We start from the raw sequence: 15,221 nt of genomic DNA on the forward strand, positions 1-15,221 counted from the left end.
GTGAAATTGAAATTTAGGAAACAACACAGAGGATATAAGCCTAGAACCGCACCGCAGTCAGAATCAGATAGAATACTACAATTGCTTTATACAACAAAAGTAGCTAAAGAATCAAAAATTTGATGCATTTAAATGTTTCAACTGTTTTCAAACAGAAAGCAGAAAACACCCATATTTCTAACCTAAAACATTTAATGAATAAATCAGTTCTAATTGTATTCCTATTGAATGCAGAGGAAATGGCCTCACATTCAGAGTACAAATTCCTCTCCTGACTAAAATTTTTAGAAGTGAAAACCAGTTTAAACCACTAAGCTGCTGTCATTGCCTCAGATATATTCCTGCAATCTGTAAAAAAAAGCAGCAGAACGCTGAGAAAGCCCCAAAGTCGAGATGCTATTTAATGGCGTACATGAAACTGCCCACTGGGACAAATAAAAGTTGAAACCTGAGCTTGATCTTGAAGATGGATGTGCCTTTGAGGCAACCTTTCCCTTCTGGCACGCACCCGCTTCATCCCACAGCTCTTCCCATCTTAAAACAAGACTAATCGTCAATTCCCTTCGCAGTCATTTTAAAGGATGATCAGCCTCATCATCAGTCCGCGGATGTTTTCCAAATCTTTCACGGGTGAAACGGTTTTAAACTGCTGAAGCGAAAAGACCTAAAGGACAACGCTGACTTGCACGGAGATGTAAGGAAACACAAGCTGGAAGAAGGAGATTAAGCAAGCAGGATATTGAATGTCCAGGTTGGGTGTCGCCTCGACCGGACGGCCGCACAATGACTCCAATTGACACTCTCTGGGATTCCAGATGCCCAGATTTGTCCAACTGCTGTAAATCAGTCCAATGAAGAGATCTAAATTAGGCCATCATCAATACAGATGGGTCTGTTTTCTCTTAGTGTGTGTGTGTGTGTCTCCTGGCCAGGATCTTGATATTATGTCTAGTTGCCAGGAGAGAGAGAGAAGGATGGAGCAATTGGGAAAGCGAGGAAGAAAAGGGAAGATAAAGAGGAAGAAAGACACTTTGTTTCCAGTAAACATAATTCGCATGATTGCTCCGGTTTGCTGGGTAAATATTGGATGAGGGGAGGCTCAATTACTCTGTCTTCACACAAGCACACACTAACACACGCACACACAAGGAGGACAAGAGCCTGTAAATCTTTAAATCTCTACCCATCAAAGGAGCTTAGAGGGATGACGCTTATTTTGTTCCGCTTGTTTTTTTATTATGTTAGAAATAAAGTCATTCATTTTTTTCTATTCTATTCTATTCTTTTTTTTTTATGAAGAATTATTTATGTAAAAGCTTCTGTACACCTGAATGTAACAATGGCACATGGGGAAAAAGCTCCACATGAAGAGATGCAAAGCAATAAAAAACAAACAAAAGATACTGCTCTTCGCAGCAGCAAAGTCTTCCTCGCTTTTTTCGTCTATATATTTTTATTTGACAAAGCAGGTCATACGCACAAGAAAATCAGGTTAGGACGAAAGTCCTTCAGAAGTAGGATACTTCATTATTAGAGTAAGACAGGCACCACTGAAATGTGACTTTAAAAAGGGGTTTATATATTCAAATAACTCTGGTGTGTTTGTCTAAATAAAACCAAATCAATGGCACTTTGGTACGGACCAGTGCCAAGACAAAATGGATGAGTGTTTGTTGATATAGTTTATGCTTTAAAAGTGAATCCAACCTTAATATGGCAAAACTACTAAGTGTTTGCTGTTAGCTTGAGAAAAAGTATTTCCTCTAAGATCTACATTGCTTTGTTGTATGTAGTATGGTAAAAAAAAAAAAAAAAGTTAAGCAAAGGCTATGAATCTTTTCAAGGGAAAATAGAAGCCCAACAAAATTCTAGAGACGTCTTTTTAATTCAGATCATTCCGTATACCTCTTGAACTGTATCACATAAAAATAGAGATAAGAAAAATACTATGAGGAGTATATTCTCTGCAGTTCTTACTAACGTGGAACACAGCTTGTGCCTCTTTTATCCACATTTAATAATCTCATCCAAGATCAATCTGGTCAAAAAAAAAAATTCCTTTTAACAGGATTTGCCTTATCTGATAACAACTTAACAAACTTAGCAGCTGATTCAAAGATAGACGCAGATCACATGAAGATAATCACGTTTTTTAATAAGACGTCCTTACAAATACCTCCAGTACCAAAGACGAAGTTGTAGTACAACCGTGTCCGTTTGTTTGCGCTGTAACACAGAATTTACCAAAAACCTTTAACAGAAAACAGATTTGATGCTAATACCTTGAAATTGTAGCTTGTAAAGGTGCTAGGATCCCTGCACGTTTAGCAGGGTCAACAGTTGGAACGTTATCCAGGGAAGGAAAAGAGCTCTGGAGTGCTGTAATGAATCTAGACAGCTTTTAGCCTTAGGAACGTCATTGTGCAAGAAACACACACATAAAATGATGCTGTTTAATTTAGGACTACAACCATTGAGGGAAAAAAACTACAAAAAAAATTTACACAAATGTAGCCGATGGTGGGCACTTTCCATCATGCAACCTCAATCATAAGATGAGGAAGATGTGCGTTGAACTTGTTGGACAGTATCTTAATCTTTATTAATTCCTTCTTTTCTAACTTAAATCCCTCCTCTTGTATTCCTTTTGTTTCTGAGCTGATATTTTTCCACTTCTTTAATGGATAAAAAAAGGATACAAAAAAGAATACTCCCTGCAATGTTCTACGCTTGAATCAACAGCAGTCTGTTTCACTTTGCTTGTCCATTTCTAAGATCTTTTCTTTAATTTACTGCTCTTTTAAAATTTTTCTTAACACACACCCATTCATTGGCTCTGTGGCCTTGAGCTCTGCTCCGCCGTTGGTCTGCTGAGTGTTTCTCCATCATGAAGACAATACTGGAACTATTTCATGTGCCGCTTCTTCATGGACTGTCAAATGTTGGATCTGTGAGTGCATGTGTATGGATGAGTGTGTGTGTACCTGTCTTGCCCTCAGAGTGAGCACCATGTTTCCAATTTCACCATCAAATTGAGGACCAGCTGTTGCAAAGTGAGGACATTTTGCTGGTCTTCAAATGCTATTTTGCTAATGGTTAGGGTTAGGGTGAGGTATGCATTGATAATGGTTAGATTTAGGGCTAGTTTTAGGTTAGGGCATAGAAAGGGTTGAAAATGACTGAAAATCAATGGGAGTCAACACATGGTCCTCACTACGATGGCATTACAAGTAGGGGTGTGTGTGTGTGTTGGCTGTTTGGGACTAAGTGAGCATGTCACTTCTGCGCCAACACACAAGCATCTGTTTCCTTTTTCCTCTCTCTATCTCTATCCTGCTTTCACTGCTATCAGACCTGGCTTTAGTCACACTCAACCTGGCAGGAAAGTACACAAAAACAACCAGAGGAAGCCAGACAGCATTGCTCCTAGGTGGAATATATAGTATTTAAGTGCTTTTAATTTTTTGGCATTTGCTTTCACTAACATATAAGATGAAGACAATGTCTATACTAATAATACATTTCCCCTCTAACACCAGACGTCATTTAGCTGTTGGTTTTCAGGCTAAATCTGGTCGGTCATCAAAGCCTGGATTCAGTCCAGAAATACTTGTTGAAATTAATCTTGGTTTGGTTGGTCTGATATTGTCCCATTTTAGTCCAATAAAAGACATTGAAAACCCAGTTTTTGCACTCCCCTTTTACTCTTCAACCAAATATAGATGTCATTTGGATGTCAATCATGTTATCTTTTCAGCCAATTTTTTGCTTGATGGGTTCCACTAATACTCCAGAGATTACCGTAATATTTTAATAAATGGCATTTGCTTTACAAAAAGTAAAGCAAATGTTTTCTAAGCTGTATTCTCTACCTATACATTCAGTGTTTGGTCCTGTTTTTCTCCTAGACAGGATTCTGGATTCAGCTTTTCACTGTGGCTAAATGTTTGTGCTCTCTTTCATCCTTTTTGACATGAAAATCGACTTAGAGCTCATTTGATTTACTGTTTCTTTCCTAAACAATGCCCCCTGTGGAGCCAGTTTACCTTTTTTCATCATAGAAAGTATTTATATATGCATACTTCTGTGTTCCTATTGTGTATCTCCTTCTGTCTCCTTGAACCCCAGTCTGCCTAAGCCAATCGCCACTCACACTGAGTCGGGTTCTGTTGGAGGTTTCTTCCTGTTAAAGGGGAGTTTTTACTTCCCAGGGTCACTACATGCATGGCCAGTGTGAGGATTTGCTGTAAAGTCAATATTGATCAACTGTCTCTACCAGCTCATCCAGGAGGAGACAGTCTGGCAATGACTAGATGCAATCAGCTGGTTTTATTGGAAAGCCTTTAGCAAATCTGACTGAGCCACTTCCTGTTTTCCCTCTTTCTACACCTTCTTTCTTCCTTAATTTCTCTTCATGAAAATTCCATATTTAAAACAAGAAAGCTCTAACAGATTCCAGTTTGTATAATGTTTTGCAAAGTAAAATATAAAAAGATGGTCCACTCTGGATCTTAACCGTCTTATCCCTGTGCAATATATGACGGCTGCTGATGTTTCTCTCATCAGCCCAATGTATCCTCACCTTCTTCAACATAAAACCTTTGTGTCCCTGTGTTTTCCTGCTCTATTAAACATGCCAACATAACAAGCAGCATTGGTTGCAAAGTTACAGCGGGACAATGTATAAAGCTCTTTAAGCAGACTTTTAAAACATTTGTATCTCTAGGAAGAAGGCTAGGCTCCTTTGGGACATGAGCCATATGTTTCCCCTTTCAGCTGATCTGTTGTCAGTCGCGGATCTCACTGTCACCAGGACCAAAGTGTCTTTGTTCAGATTGCATGTGACTGAAGGAAGGGTCTGCGTCCTCAGATGGCGTCTCTGTCTGTTCTCGCTATCTCATCAGCGAGGGCTTCTTAACTTGGTGCGTCTCAGTGTCTCTCCGCTGAAACACGTGCTGCGCTTCCTTCGATCTTTCTCTCTTTGCTTCCTTCACTGTGTGTTTATGTGTGCCACCCATAGAGGACAATAGCCTCGGGTCATCTGACCGAGAGGCTGCAGACCACTACTATCACATGATGGGGGCTGAAGGCCGTGTCTTTGTTAGCAGCCCTATTGTTAAAGCTAAAGAGACAGCTGGAGCAGAGAAAAGGGAATCACTGCGTGCACAACACAAGCACATGCCTTCATACACCCCCCCTCGTGACTCCAATCAGGCTCGGTGACAAAGATGATGCCTTCGTCTTCTCAGCTGGAATACTAACACACGTATTCACACCAACGCGCACACTGTGAGCGGATCGCTATAATTATAGTGACAGAAACTGGCAGGTGGTATTGTCTGCAGCATACCGCTCTGTGAGAGGAAACACTGGAAGGAGACTTGCTCATTTAATGTTCTTTCTTCATGTTTATTGACCGACAGCAGAGTCAAGAGGGTGTAAATGTGAATTATAGGCTGGTGTTTACTCAAAAAACCTGGGATGTCTTCAAATAAAAACAAAAACGGCAGAACTTTTTTGGCTTAAGTAATTAAAGTTTTTATTGAGTGAGAGTTTAACGTCTCCTCTCTAACTTTCTAAGAGCCAGGTAGGCATCTGGGTATCTGAGAACATTGAATGCCAAAATATAACCTACTTTGGCACATGAAAATAGATATGTGTATGACATATATAAAAAATTGATAAATAGCCATCAGATTTGCAGTTGAAATGTTTAATTTTTAACAAAGCAGGAAATAAATAATTAAAAACTTTATTTATATAGTCACACATAAAAAGTTTGACTTTAAGGACATCTAGCTACCAACCAACAATCTAACAAGAAATACTTAACAAAGAGCAAAAAGCTCCAACCAATAAGTAGCACAACTATGTCAATGACAACCAACAAACAAGTAACAACCATAAATCAGCTAACATGTAATAATTAAAAACAAAGTAACTGCTAACAAAACAACTCACAAAATACTACTAGATCAACTAACAACTCAAAGATTGCAAAAAACAAACAACTACCAAATTAGAAAAAAATAACTTATTAATAGAAACAGCCATTCAACAATTAACTCTTTTGGGTTTGAATAAAAATCCAACAACCACAAAACTACTAAGAGGCAACAATTTTAATTTAGGAACCAACTCAAAACCGACAGCAACCTGAATCTGAAAAATAATAAATGACTGACAACCGCTTACTGCAAACCAATCAACTTATCCCTAACAACTATTAAGTAATAAATACCAAGCTAAACAGCTAACAATGAACTAACTACAGATCTAAAAATAAAGCTGTTTAGAAAATACTAGCTCTAGTAACAAAGTAAAATAAGAATTTTTCTACCAAAGTAACTTTTAACAGCATATATAGCCTGAAAAAATAACTAACAAGTGATCACATGGCTTTGAACAGACACTAGCCCTGTTGTTGCTAATGTCCATGTAGACCAAAATGTGTTTGCTCTGGGCTCCAAAGGGCTGAAGTGAAGAGAATATGATTCCTAAAGTGCAACTTAACAGAGCGCAATTCAAAAAAGCCAATATGAACAAAGGGAAATTTTAAAAAATATAGGAAAAATATATGAAATATATTGGACTTTTTAAAGAAAAAAGCAGTTCTCAAAACATTTTGTGATTAAGAAGTTTTTCAAAGTTTATTTTATAGATACATTTTTTTGTTTTGTTTTTTCAAATTTCTATTTTAAAAACATGCTTCTTGCTTGCAAGAATAAAGGAACAATATTACCCCATAGGTACGTAAAAATGTGTCACATAATGAAAATAAAAGAATTCTATTAAAAGAGATTTTAATCAAATAAAAAAATCTAGTTTATTTTATTAAAAGGGAATTGTATTAAGAGATATAAAAAGATTTTTTTTTTAAATAGTTTAAATAAAAGTAGTGAGGGACCAGAGATAGAGATAAAGACTTCGGACAAAGGAAAGCAGGACAGCTCTTTGTAGACTTCAACCACCTTCTTTTAAGAGGCTGATCCATTGGCTTGCACACACTTGTGCAAATGTGCCTTCTGGGTAGGTTATGGCTAAGATAAGCAGAGGAGGTAAAAGGACAAACTTTCAAAGAGAAAAAACTTAGTAAATTCAATGAGCTAGTTTAACCTGCTTTTTTATGTTTCCATAAAGAGGAAGTTGAAAAAAAGATTAGTACCTTGATGAAAAGGGGTGACAAAGGGGTGACACAGACATAAAAAGTTGAGCCTTTGATAAAGAGCGAAGCTTATGAAAGCAGATAGCTCTGAAATGTGAGTGTGTGACCACTCTATGGCCTCCAGGTGTGTGTGTGTGTGTGTGTTGCTCAAAGTCAAAGGGCAGATTTTGGTTGCAACCACACCCGCCATTCGAGGGAGAGGATATCTGCACATTCAGATGAACACAACCGGGCATCTCTGTGTGTGAGGCACAGCTGTGCCGTCATTTGGTGCTGACAGAGCCAACGAGGATCCTTGAACTGGAAAGATGAGAACGTCCTCTAGAAGGCTTCATAAAAATATCTCATTGTCCCCGCCGACACAGCGGAATATAACTGCGGGTTTGTTACGCTCCACATTAACAGCATTTAACCACTTTGGCGTTCCTAACCCTCTGAGTTGCAGGTTTGACGCTAGGCGATCTGTTTGAAGTTGAAACCAAACAAAAATTTCAGGAGGAGAAACATTTTTCTACCTTTTGGCAGAACGAGCGGCTGACACCTTTTCCCTGATTGTCCTGGCAACATGAGACTATTCCCACTTTCCTCATTAGTTAGTGGGAAGAGCAGCAATTAGCACAGAATTGTTAAGATGAGGAGCACCAAAGAAGGATAGGGGTAAACAAAAAAGAAGAGTAGAAAGAAGAGGCGGTAATTAATGAAGCTGCTATTATTACTCAAGCATGTTTACGCCAACTTTGGAAAATACACACACCCCACAAACAGAGCTTGGTTTTTATGACATATGGGGACATGAAATTGACTTACATTCATTTTATATGGCCTAACCCGGACATATACCTAACCTATATTAACATATACCTAACTCTACCCCCAAAATCAAAGAAAAAAGCTTTACCATTTGGGGACCAGTTGAATGTCCCCATATGTACCTGAAGGTTCCTACATATAGGATATTTTATTAAATACTTCCTCCACATTGTAGGTAAAACATCAGTTTTTTTAGGGGGTGTTGTTTTATTTTAGGAGAAGATGGTTTTAAAGCAACAGAAGAAGAATATGGTTTTAAAAACAGTAGAATAAGAAGAAGACTGTTTTAAAACAGAAGAAGATGGGCTTAAAACAGAAGAAGAAGAAGACTGTTTTAAAACAGAGGCTGTTTCTCAATATGCATTCTTGAGCGTTCTTGTTTGCTCGTGTGCTTGTGACACGTCATCAGCCTCAGCCCGAGCACTGTTCCAATTGCCGAGAACGCCAGACCAAGAATGCACCAAATCCCCGGATGTTGTTCTCGCCCCGCCCTCTTTATAGAGTATGCATCAGAGCAGGCTGGTCCGTTCTTGAGATTGACAGCTGTCCCAGAATGCACTGCGGCAGCAGAAGCTTTCAATGGAGCGTTCAATTGAAAATTAAAGTTCTCTTTTCTGTTGCTGTCGTTCAATAAAAGTAAGTTTTAAGATCATTTGAGGCAAGAATATTATATTTTAAAGGGTCAACCATTTACTGATTTAATGCGTAACTGAAAAAAAGATTTCCGAAGTTGAAGCTCCAAAGCTAACCGCAGCCCTCTCTCAGCCTAGCTGGTTGTTAAGTTTCGCTGGCTCTGATGGCGATTTTTTTTGGTTTTTTTGGCAAAATGTTCATTTGATTTGTTTCTATCTGACTGTGTTCATTATTATTCCCCCTCTAAATGAAAAAAGTCAGAATTTATTATTATCTAGAAACTATTAGCTGAGCGTGTGATGACATCACCAGTACGCTTCTGTTCCAATTGACCCAGATTTATGCTGCGTGCTCCCATTCTCACCAAGTCCAGACTTTCCTGTGTTCTTCTCAAGAACATACTTGGCGAGAACACGAGTCCATACTCGCGTTCTAGTGAATTGAGAAATGGCCAGAAGGTTTTAAAACAGAAGAAGGTAGTTTCAAAAGCTATATAGTTGAGGGACCAGCAGCTTAAATAAAGAGAGAAAAAAATATCAAAGTGAAGGAAAGGATGGGACTGGGCTTATTATTAAAGGGCACATTCAGGTGGAAGATGGAAAAGACAGAGGAAAGAAGGGGCAGAGGGAGTTATGATGAGGGACAAAGCAAGGTGGAAGTTAGATGATGCTAAATTTGGCAAAAGGAGAAAGCTTATGTGTGTGTGTGTGTGTGTGTGTGTATACATCGGGAGACTTGCTGAATCGGCTGTGGTTCCAGTTTCATGCCTCTGAGTTTGACAGAGAGAGATAGAGAGTGAGAGAGAGAGGGGAAGACGGTCCCTAGCCAATAATGTTCCCTAAAAGAGAATGATGTGAAGAAAACCAGAGGTGAAAGCAACAAAGTCATGGAAGACGAAGTAAATGTATCTTCACTTCAAGGAACATACAACCTTATTTCAATGTCCTTATCAGCATACACTGATCACAATTACACGGTAAAGCTTTCAAATTTAGGCTGTTAGCTGCAAGTATTTGTATTGATTTTCTGCCTTTCAATCAGCCTTTGATAAGCATTCAAGATAAGTCTGCATGAGTCAAAAACCTGAGCCTCTGTATGTAGATAAATCCACACATGGAGGACGTTTTGAAGCTTCCTCAAATGTCTCTTAAAGCAGGACCTTTTCAGAGATCCCTAAACAAGGACGTCAAGAATACCCACTGTTCCAGCAATTTATCTTTAAATCCTAAATAAAAAAAACCTTTGTGTTGAGCAGACAAAACAAACACAACATTTGTATGTGTGTCTGTTTCCTGATCGTACCTTTCCATTCACCTTGTAAAAAAGCTGCCTGACTTTTGGTATGCAGACAGTTTCCTTTTCATTTTACCTTACATAGGATGCTCTGACCTCTCCGTTTTACCAAAGGGTTGGTTTAAGTGTGTGTATTTTGTCTACACATCATCCTCTTTGTTGCATTTTAGCTTCAACACCCATCTTGCTGAGCAAAAAAGACAAGTGTGCGTGTCAGCGGGAAGGTGCGCCCTAATGGACGTCTAAATGCTGCTGATGTTACGTTGCGCAGTTTAAGGGCCCTCAGGTCCCCTTAGACCAATATTGGCTGGGAAGAAGTGTGATGGGGGGGGTGGTGACTCCTGCAAATCGCTTTGACAAGGACACCCGCGCCTAGAGTCGCGTCCTCTTTCGTCTCATCGAACACACACACACACATTATCGTAACATCCACACCTCAGCAGAATTATGAGGGAAACAGCTGACATGATGGAGGACGTTTTTTTTTTTTTAGCAAGATGAGCTAAAAGGTTTATGAAATGCACACAAAAAAAACACTTAAGAAACTGAGGTAATAGACATGTCAGATGTAAAGCATTTATGCTGTTCAAAAATGTTGTCATTGATTTTTGGTTTAGGTTTTAATTGACCATTCTTTCTCCAAAGTGGGAACAAAGTGATGCAAACTACTTAAGTAAACTTTAAAATGAAGAATTCCTTATCCACAAACATATTTTAGTTTGGAGGGGATCAGGGCTTTCACATCGTTATGAAGAAAAAAAAGCACAAATGTTTTTGTCTAGGAAATTGAGCAATAAAGGGCATGGGAGAGACTAAGAGGGAATGATGGAATTGGCACCTCTAGGGAAAGAAATGTATATCTATCTATTTATTATTTTATATATGGGCACTACTGGAATAATTCTGGATGGATATTTCAATGTCCTTCTTGGAAGAATTGCAAAAGTTTATTAAAAAGGTTTAAATTTGTGTAAAGGATGTGGCTTTTAAACAAAACCCTAAAGTTTGGTTGAGGTCATGAGCTTGCAAAGGTCATTTCTGAATATTTATTGAATAATAAAAATATTCAAACTCCAATGTAGATGTCACCCTCATTATAACAATTTAATGGCTTAGGATGTTAATGAGTCTCTGTAACTAAGTTCCAGAATGTTAGATCTACCTGAAAAAATATTGTTCTGAGATATACTAAGCAAGAGCAGATTCTCTTAGAAAATTAATCTTCCTAAGAGATTCAGTGCGGTGAGACAATTGCACATGGTAAGATTTCTTGGACGCATTATATATATTTTCTAAGCAAAAAGTCTTACCATGTTTAACTGTCTCTCTTCACTGGCAGATTATTGCACTTATTTTTGAGTACAATTTTCTCAAAAGACGGATAATTTCAATAGTGTTGCACCGATACTGCACTAAAGTATCGGTGGTGGTATCGATATGGGCGAGTATCGACAATAAGGGCACAATGCCATTTTGAGTGGCAAAAGTTTATTCAACTATTGTCACCCATTCCAGGTAGGCAATAAAAAGTTCTACTGGATTCACTGTGCATTAGTCTTCTTCCTGCTTAACGAAGGTAGGCAGCAGCTTGACAAAGCCATGATGGCAATTATTTTACATCAAAGTAGTATACAGTTCTTCATATATACACTCACACATCAATTTCAAACAGATGGCATCGGTATGGTATCGTCCGGAATTGCACAGCCAGGTATCAAGTATCAGTATCGGGGCCAAAAAATGGCATCGGCGGAACACTAAATTTAACATAGTCGGCTTAGTATATTGATCTCAAAACAAGATTAAAACTTTTTCTTTCTATAGATCAGAGATTGTAAGACTTGGTGTAATAGACACTATTACAGACTTCACTGAAGTAAAAATTGCTGCAAGACCAGTTTTTATGTCCAAAAGGAATATATATATATATATATATAATTCTCTTTTTGCTTTGTTTAGGAATAGAGCATCTACCTGGGAATATTTGACAACATGAACAAAAAGACATTGAAGGGTAAAGTTTAAGCTTTGAAATAACAAAAAAGCTTTAAAAAGATTACTGCATATCAAGCTAAGTATGTAAAATATTGGCTTAGCTAGCAATGATCACTGCGGGCTACATGGTTTTAGTATTACTTTAAACTTACAGCTATGTGTTATGTAAGATGAGAAATCATGTGTGCCAAGATCCAAATGGTGTGAAGGATATGTTAGATCTGCTTTAAGCGAAGGATAAACACCAAGTCAGGCTCTAGAATCAACTAAATGTCAACTTTGTAAAAATCCATTGACCTTTCCCTAACAGCTGAATGGCTCTCTGGTAACGGCCGGTTTAAATTGGTTGTGTCACAAAGAGTGTTGGAAAATTCAGAGAGGATTATGTCTCAAGCAATCTAATGGCTCCGTCCCGTTCACAAGACCAATGTGGTGCCTCATACTGTTACAGTGAGCCTACTGTCAACCATTATATGACAGGGTAGATCCTCTAAAGCAGAGGTGGAAAATTAGGCCAGTTACTGGGTTAAAATGGCATAAGGCTTGTTAGCTCAGTCCAAGTATTTGTTTCCCAGATTCTTTATGGCAGTGATAAGGGGTGCTACCAATTGAAATTTGTCCAACTATCGTTGGGCTCTATAGTACGACTTTTGGGTCTAAGAACCAATCTTACCTCAAAGTCGTTTGCCTTGTTGTAGTGCATGTTGAGCGCCCGGTAGAGTTCTGCGTCCCTGCTCACCGTCAGGTCTTCGGCCACCGTCACACCCTCATTGATGGCCTGCCGGGCAAACTTCTCCATCTGGATGTAGTAAAACTCTCTAAAGTTGCTGAACCACTTGATCAGCTGGGAGGTGATGCACCGATTAAACTGGGGGTAAAAAAAAATAAATGCATGTATTAAATCTAATACATCAAAAAATAAAGGTAGTGATGTTTACTTTCTAAGAAGAATACATCAAAATTATGGAAGTGGATCAATATGTCAGCTGTGTTTAGATACTGATAGTAAAACCATCAAGTGTTTTCTACTGTATCGGGTATTATGTCATAACCTGATGTTTGCTTTTTCCTCATTTGCATGAGAGCATCTTACCATATTTGCCTTCATTGGAGCCCCTGAATGACTGCTAGCACTGATTACTGCCCGGCATGAACGCAGGAATTTGCTTTTAATTTGGCGAGGTGGATTTTAGATGGAAATAACTCTAATTTCCCATTTATGAATAGGCAGGAAGTTGGATCTGTAACTAAATATTTTCTTCATAAATCCCTCTAAATCTAAATAAGGGGGAGATGAAACAGGATCCAAATACAACGCTTTGGATCTATCAAAAAAGCTACTTTAAGCCTAAGTGAAGCTTAAGGGTTGCAGAGCTACAAGGAAAATTGTTTCCTTTTAATTTTGAGGGTTTTACAAGGTGTCCCTTTTTGCAACCTTGCTGCAGTTAATCTTTGCAAATATTCATTTCTACGCTGTTCTTTTGCAGTCATTCCACATCTTTTGGATCAGCTTGAGGTTTGGACATTGACAGGGCTTTTCAAATACCTTCATTTTTTTCTTTATTTCATTCTTTTTTCATTTTTTCCATCTAAAGGTGTAATTTAGGTCATTCCTCTTTTACCAACATCAGCTGTAGAGATTGAGACTCGAAGCACTTGACTTGGACTCCAGTCATTAATTTTATGACCTTAGATGTGCCTTTAAAAAAATCCTTAAGCGGATTTTTTGACTTTTATACCACTGACTCAGGACTTGAATGGGAATGGAATGTGTCCTTAAAAAGACAAACCCTAAATAATTACCCTAATTATAAGTGCCATTTTATGAGGCTTGTACACCCATTAATGATTTATGTTATGTATCAATTTTTTTGTGTTCTTGCTTTGTATAAATCAATTATGTTTTTAGTATTGCAGAATTTAAGACTTTTGTGAAGAAAATGTTGTTGCCTGCACATTAGCTATAGAGGGTGCAACTTAGTAATATTGCCCCAGAGGAAAATATTGACTGAGGGATCAACAGGGTCGTTTTTACCGTGCTGCAACGGTATACAGTAGGTTGTCACACAAACATTTAAGTAAAGAGGGTACATTGAAAATGAAGAAGAAATAACGAAAAACTAAAGATTAAACTCTAGAGTAACCAACAACTTGAAAACACTCCTTTCCGTGTTACATAATGCAGACCAACTCTCTGACTTTTCACACTCATGCATGAGCTGCTGTTCAGACAAATGGATTTTGGAAAGCACTTCTTTCAAATTTCTGTTGATCAATTTCTTTCTTTAAATTTCAAATTAAACAAACATGTTATTTCTTTGCAACAATAATGCAACTTTTCTAGAAGGAGGGTGAGCATCATGCAGCATAAGCTCAAGCAAAGGATCCCAGTTTTTGCCACTTTTTGAGTAATTGCAACAGAATTGTGACATTTACCTACGAAAATGTAGAATAACATTGATATCTGTGAGAAAATCCAATAAAAATTTATTTTGTAGAAAACTTGATATTTCTCTCAATTTACAGATGTGATAAGGATATGTAGCACAATTTTATATGTTTAGTGGCTTCTGACCAGTTTACATTTTATTTATAAAAACATCTAAATATTGGAAAAGATTAACCTAGTAAAGAATTACCTGTCCTTTTGGTTTTTATCTATCTTTCAGTAGAAGTAAAACATGCAGGAAAGCAAAAAGACATCCCAGTGAAAGTGCATGTGTGTGTTTGTTTGTGTGTGAGCGTTCGCTGAAGGGGAAAAACTGCTTTGACATGGAGATTAAACGCGGTATTGTTACAAGACATTGTCTCACAGGAACGAGGGATGAGGAGTGGAAACATGGGAGGCTGGGACGGATAACAGACAGAGTAGCTGAGCGAGGGATGAATGGTGGGTAGGAAAAAAGGAATGCACGGAGGGAAGGGTGAGATGAGGGAAAGAGATATTTTGTCACTGGTAGTCACAGGGGGTGACATAATGGAGCATAACTGAAGCCAGAGGCGGGGGTGCGAAGGTCAGGGGGCTTGGTCTGCTGGGGCAGGACTGTGAGTTGTTTTAAAAAAAATAAATAAACAGGAGTGACAGGAGGGGAAAGTGCTTGTGAAGGTGGGAGTTGTTCTTACATATAAGTTAACAGTTGCATGAAACAAAAGTTAACTCAACAACTAAATAATTTTGGAGAGAAAATGGGTAGAAAGTCTTAAAATAAAATATTTTTTAATAAAGAACCATCTTCTTAACCTGACTCCGCCAGATGGATTTGCTCCGCATATCCATCTGGAAACCTTCCGTTGAAGTAATTTTGGGAAGGGGCGAAAATACTGG

The 15,221-nt window shown here is 38.2% G+C and overlaps 1 protein-coding gene across 1 annotated transcript in view; it reads right to left on the reverse strand.

The window, feature by feature from the left end:
* The window catches only part of LOC107097929 (prospero homeobox protein 1-like), a 44,623-nt gene that overhangs the window by 5,688 nt on the left and 23,714 nt on the right, over window positions 1–15,221 (reverse strand). Inside the window, exon 6 of the mRNA XM_015395290.1 lies at window positions 12,570–12,764. Within this exon, the coding sequence (XP_015250776.1) occupies window positions 12,570–12,764 (195 nt within the window). The remainder of the gene's footprint in view (window positions 1–12,569; window positions 12,765–15,221) is intronic.

Source organism: Cyprinodon variegatus, unplaced genomic scaffold, assembly GCF_000732505.1.
Source record: "Cyprinodon variegatus isolate N-32 unplaced genomic scaffold, C_variegatus-1.0 Scaffold734, whole genome shotgun sequence".
Classification (NCBI taxonomy): Eukaryota; Metazoa; Chordata; class Actinopteri; order Cyprinodontiformes; family Cyprinodontidae; genus Cyprinodon; species Cyprinodon variegatus.